Source organism: Rhinichthys klamathensis, unplaced genomic scaffold (assembly GCF_029890125.1).
Source record: "Rhinichthys klamathensis goyatoka isolate OS25496 unplaced genomic scaffold, OSU_Roscu_1.1 h1tg000281l_1, whole genome shotgun sequence".
Taxonomy (NCBI): Eukaryota; Metazoa; Chordata; class Actinopteri; order Cypriniformes; family Leuciscidae; genus Rhinichthys; species Rhinichthys klamathensis.
In genome coordinates this window covers 6,086,268-6,090,233 of record NW_026606800.1, presented here as the reverse complement: position 1 = coordinate 6,090,233, position 3,966 = coordinate 6,086,268, and the positions used below count along the sequence as shown (strand labels likewise).

The 3,966-nt window shown below is 38.2% G+C and overlaps 1 protein-coding gene across 1 annotated transcript; it reads right to left on the bottom strand.

The window, feature by feature from the left end:
- Positions 1-362: 362 nt before the first annotated feature.
- On the bottom strand, positions 363-2,681 carry cited2 (Cbp/p300-interacting transactivator, with Glu/Asp-rich carboxy-terminal domain, 2). Its single transcript, XM_056269227.1, has 2 exons — positions 2,470-2,681; positions 363-2,261 (listed from the first exon to the last, which is right to left on the bottom strand). The coding sequence occupies exon 2, from the start codon at positions 2,255-2,257 to the stop codon at positions 1,589-1,591; it is 669 nt and encodes a 222-aa protein (XP_056125202.1). The 5' UTR covers positions 2,258-2,261; positions 2,470-2,681; the 3' UTR covers positions 363-1,588.
- Between the last annotated feature and the right edge of the window lie 1,285 nt (positions 2,682-3,966).

Genomic DNA, 3,966 nt, shown 5'->3' with positions numbered 1-3,966 from the left:
GACGCTTTACCCAGCACTTTGTCTTGCATTTAAATGCACATCTACAGTAAGCTTTTTTGAAATGTTCATATCTTGTTCTGGTAAAAAAAAAAATGCCTAAAGTGTTAGATTACATAATTTAAAGAGAAGACTAAAAAAAGTATATTCTTATATTTATGTTCACTTTCACTAGAGTTAATTAAGAATAAAATAAAAAATAAAACTCTTGTTGCATGTTATTTGCAGATTTGTGATGTTACAACAAACATATAGTAATATGTTGATTGGAACAGAACTTTAATTAAAAAACTGACATGAAAAGAACATAACCAAAATTTGGAATCATAAATGATGCTGACACCCAAAAAGAACAGAGCATTGACTTCAGTAATGAGCCTCTGCTGCTTTATTCATGTTTGCAAATTAAAATATAATAAATTAACATTTTTTTTCTCTAAAAATATACAAAAATACTGTAAAACTTTCCTAGAAAGCCTCAACACAGTAGTATTGCCATGTACCGCATACTATAGCACAGTGGTCTATCTATTTTGAAAACCGATGAAGATGAAACTCTTCTGCGTTGGGATATTTCCACATTCCCTTCCTTTACAACATTCCAGACTAAGACATTCAGGATCGGAATGTCTTTTCGATACACTGTACTCAATTAAGCATATAGAGTAACCGGTAAATGCGGACTCTCGCTCACATTCATATCACTTCAATAGATGTTTTTAGGCTCTGATATACACACAAGCATCATGGAGGCAACATAGGCCTGAGAAGATGTGGAAAGGGTGGAGAGAAGAACAACTTGAAGCATCTGCTCACAGTTCAGTGAATCTCTGAGCAGCACAGGGTTCTGGTAAATATGGCCAATAAAGTTTATAGTACAATGCTGATTGAGACAATTACACACTATTATCTACAATCATGTCACATAACCACCAACATTATTTAGAATATGCATTAACTGACATCTGATATCACTGGAGGTCTGAAGGAACAAAACATGTTTTTTTTTGTTGTTTTTTTTGCCTGCTACATTAATACTAAACAGACTTTCTTGGCTTTTTTTTGTGTTGCTTTTCTCACTCTCCAGCCCCTGTGTATGTGATGCATAGCATGACTCTTGGGTGTCCAAGCCATCCTCATGCAAAACAAATCCATTTCTGTTACATAATGGCATGAACCAGCTGATAAAAGTTTGCTCTTGAAAGATTCACTTCCACGGCTGTTGTGTTTTGTGGGTTTTTCGTTTTGGATTTCAGGGTTCCCACACTTTCTGACCACCGAATTTATATGATATTGCTCATGACTTCTCCAGTCATTTGCAATTTGAAGGATTGTTTTTTTAAAGATATAAAGATCACATTCATTTTTAGCCTAAGATTTACTTGAGGATAACCAGAGAAAAATTGATATTGACTACACAAATTTCCATGACTTTTTCAGGCCTGAAAATCACCCTTTTGAAATTCCCTGATATATCCAGGACTGTGGGAACCCTGTGATTTACGGATCCAAGAAAACACACCAGTAATACCTCATTAAAAAAAAAAAAAAAAAGCCAGAGAATGAACAAAAACGGGAAAAAGTCGTGAGATTAACAGCTCACTCGGCTGGGCTGTTGCTTACAAACAAAGTCTGTCATGAAATCGAACTCGTTCTGTCCCAGCCACAGCTCTGGCAGCTCCTTTATTCGGTCCAAGCCCATTTCTATCACCAGTGACATCAAGACCTCCTCGTCAATAAAATCCGTGTCGATAACGTTGGGGGGCAGCATTGCTGCAGGCATGTGGTGGCCAGGCAGAGGAACCCCAGACGCGTTCTGCTTAGCGTTACTGTCTCGGAACTGCTGTCCTGTCCCGTTTAACTGGTGGCTGGCGGGGTGCAGTTCGTGCATGTAATGGTGATGATGGGAAGGATGCGTGAGGTGACCGTAGTAAGGCGTGTTGAGCTTCTGCAACTGCATGCTGGCAGCGAGCTGCTGCCCTTGTCCGACAAACTGGGAGTTAAAGCGGGCAGGCAAGTTGCCATTGGGGATCCCTCCGTTTATGTTATTCCCAGAGGCCATGGAATGCCGGATCCCGTGGTTTGCGTTTACATTCCCTCCCGCGTAATGCATGTGATCTCCCATGATAACGTTATAGTGTTGTTGCTGTGGAAGCGCGTTGGAAAACTGTCCCATTCCCATCCTGCGCGCGGAGTGCTGATGCCCATTCACAGCATCTGGGAAACGTCCATGGTTCATTGCCATCATTCGGTCTACCATTCCCCTGGAAAACAGTTTGCAAAAGTTAACAGCCTATATAAAATTCGCGTGGCTAAAAATATAGTGCGATAAATCCGCAAACTCGCAAAGGGCATTATGATTTGGTTTGAAAACATTCAAGCGAAGCTTATTGGCAACATGCACGCGTAAACACACACGCGTCTGACCGTGTCATAAACATTCATAAGCAGGCTAAACTTTGTAACCTTTACCTCTCTGCTTGAATCTGCTGAGTGCGTCGCACCACCGCAGTCGGCAACAGCAAAAAGTAACTGACAATCCCAGAGATGAAAGAGTTTACAATCCCTCCTAATCCAAGTCAATAAAAAGCGTATGCTCTCCAAATACAGACCGCATTCAGCGCCAGCCGCCGCATCAAACACATAAAGAAAAAAACTGCTGCATGCTTCTCGGTCAGCACTCATATACAATCAAGCCATGGGCGGAGCAAAGCCAACCTTCAATCTGACTACACTCCAGCCTGTGGCAAGCCGTATTATCATGGAGTCTATTCATCCAAACTACTTAACTTTAAATATACCAGTTTTACTGTTCGGGGGTAGGCTAGTCCTTAAAAAAAAATGTTCCCCTCAATCTGTTGAATAATAAGATACTATTCCAGTATTCCTAGTAGCAATTAAATATGCCATTTTATTAGACACTGGTGTGTTACTAGTAATGTTTTAATATAATTTTTATTTGAAATAAAATTAGCCACTCTGACTTTTCACTAAATGTGACAAGTAAAAAGCAACTGAAAGTAGTTTAAGTAAAGTCTTACCCAGCAAACACGAAACGTTCCCCTTCCCCTAATGTTCCCATATGGTTCCCATTTTTTTTTTTTTTTTTTTGTGTGAACCAAATAAGAAAGTTCTAGGAACGTTCTCTATAGGTTATTTTTTTATATCCTAAAGAGAACCTTACCAGAATGTTCCCTGCAGTTTATTATTTTATAATGTAAAGAGAACCTTCCCAGAATGTTCCCTGCTGGTTATTTTTAGGTTTTATTTTTATAACCTAAAGAGAACCTTCCCAGAATGTTTCCTCTAGGAGTCTAGGTTCTTTTGATTTGATTTTCATAACCATGTAAACTAATTAAAACGTCGAAGATGTTTTTGTGTGATGACCAAGATTATTCTAATAATGGAATTCTTCATAAACATAAACTATATTTAGCAGAATTACATGTCTGAAGTTTATTTAAAGCTTTTATTAATTAGATCAGTCAAAACGCATTATAATTTTCAGACAGCTAAATATATTAAGCCAGTGTTAAGCGTAGTGTGACAAGAATACGTGGGTTTGTGTTTGTTTGTAGGCTATCTTTCTTTACAGCGTGCCTCGGATCTGCATGCGCTTCTCCAGCATGCTGTCTTCCACAGAAAGCCATGCATTAGCGTAATTTAAAATTGAGTCATTTCGTTTTACTGACTGACTATAACATTCGTTTATTGATCTCTTTATTGAATAATTAGTCATAATTAAGAGTAAATAGTGTGATTTCAGAGAGATTTGACAGGTCTAGCCTAATTGAAGACAACATGATGAAGTTTTTGTTTAGACCTACCGACCAAAAGAGAGAAGCACGTCTCTCTAATTCTGTGCAAGAAACGATGTAGTGTTATCCCAGTTAAAGTCACATAATTGTTATTCATTTTTAAATGTCTGTGAATAAAATTCATATTTTAAAAACCCTATATTGTGTTGAA

What these genes read in the sequence shown, in the direction of transcription:
- cited2 (XM_056269227.1), bottom strand. Translation starts at nt 2,257, where the DNA reads ATGGTAGACCGAATGATGGCAATGAACCATGGACGTTTCCCAGATGCT.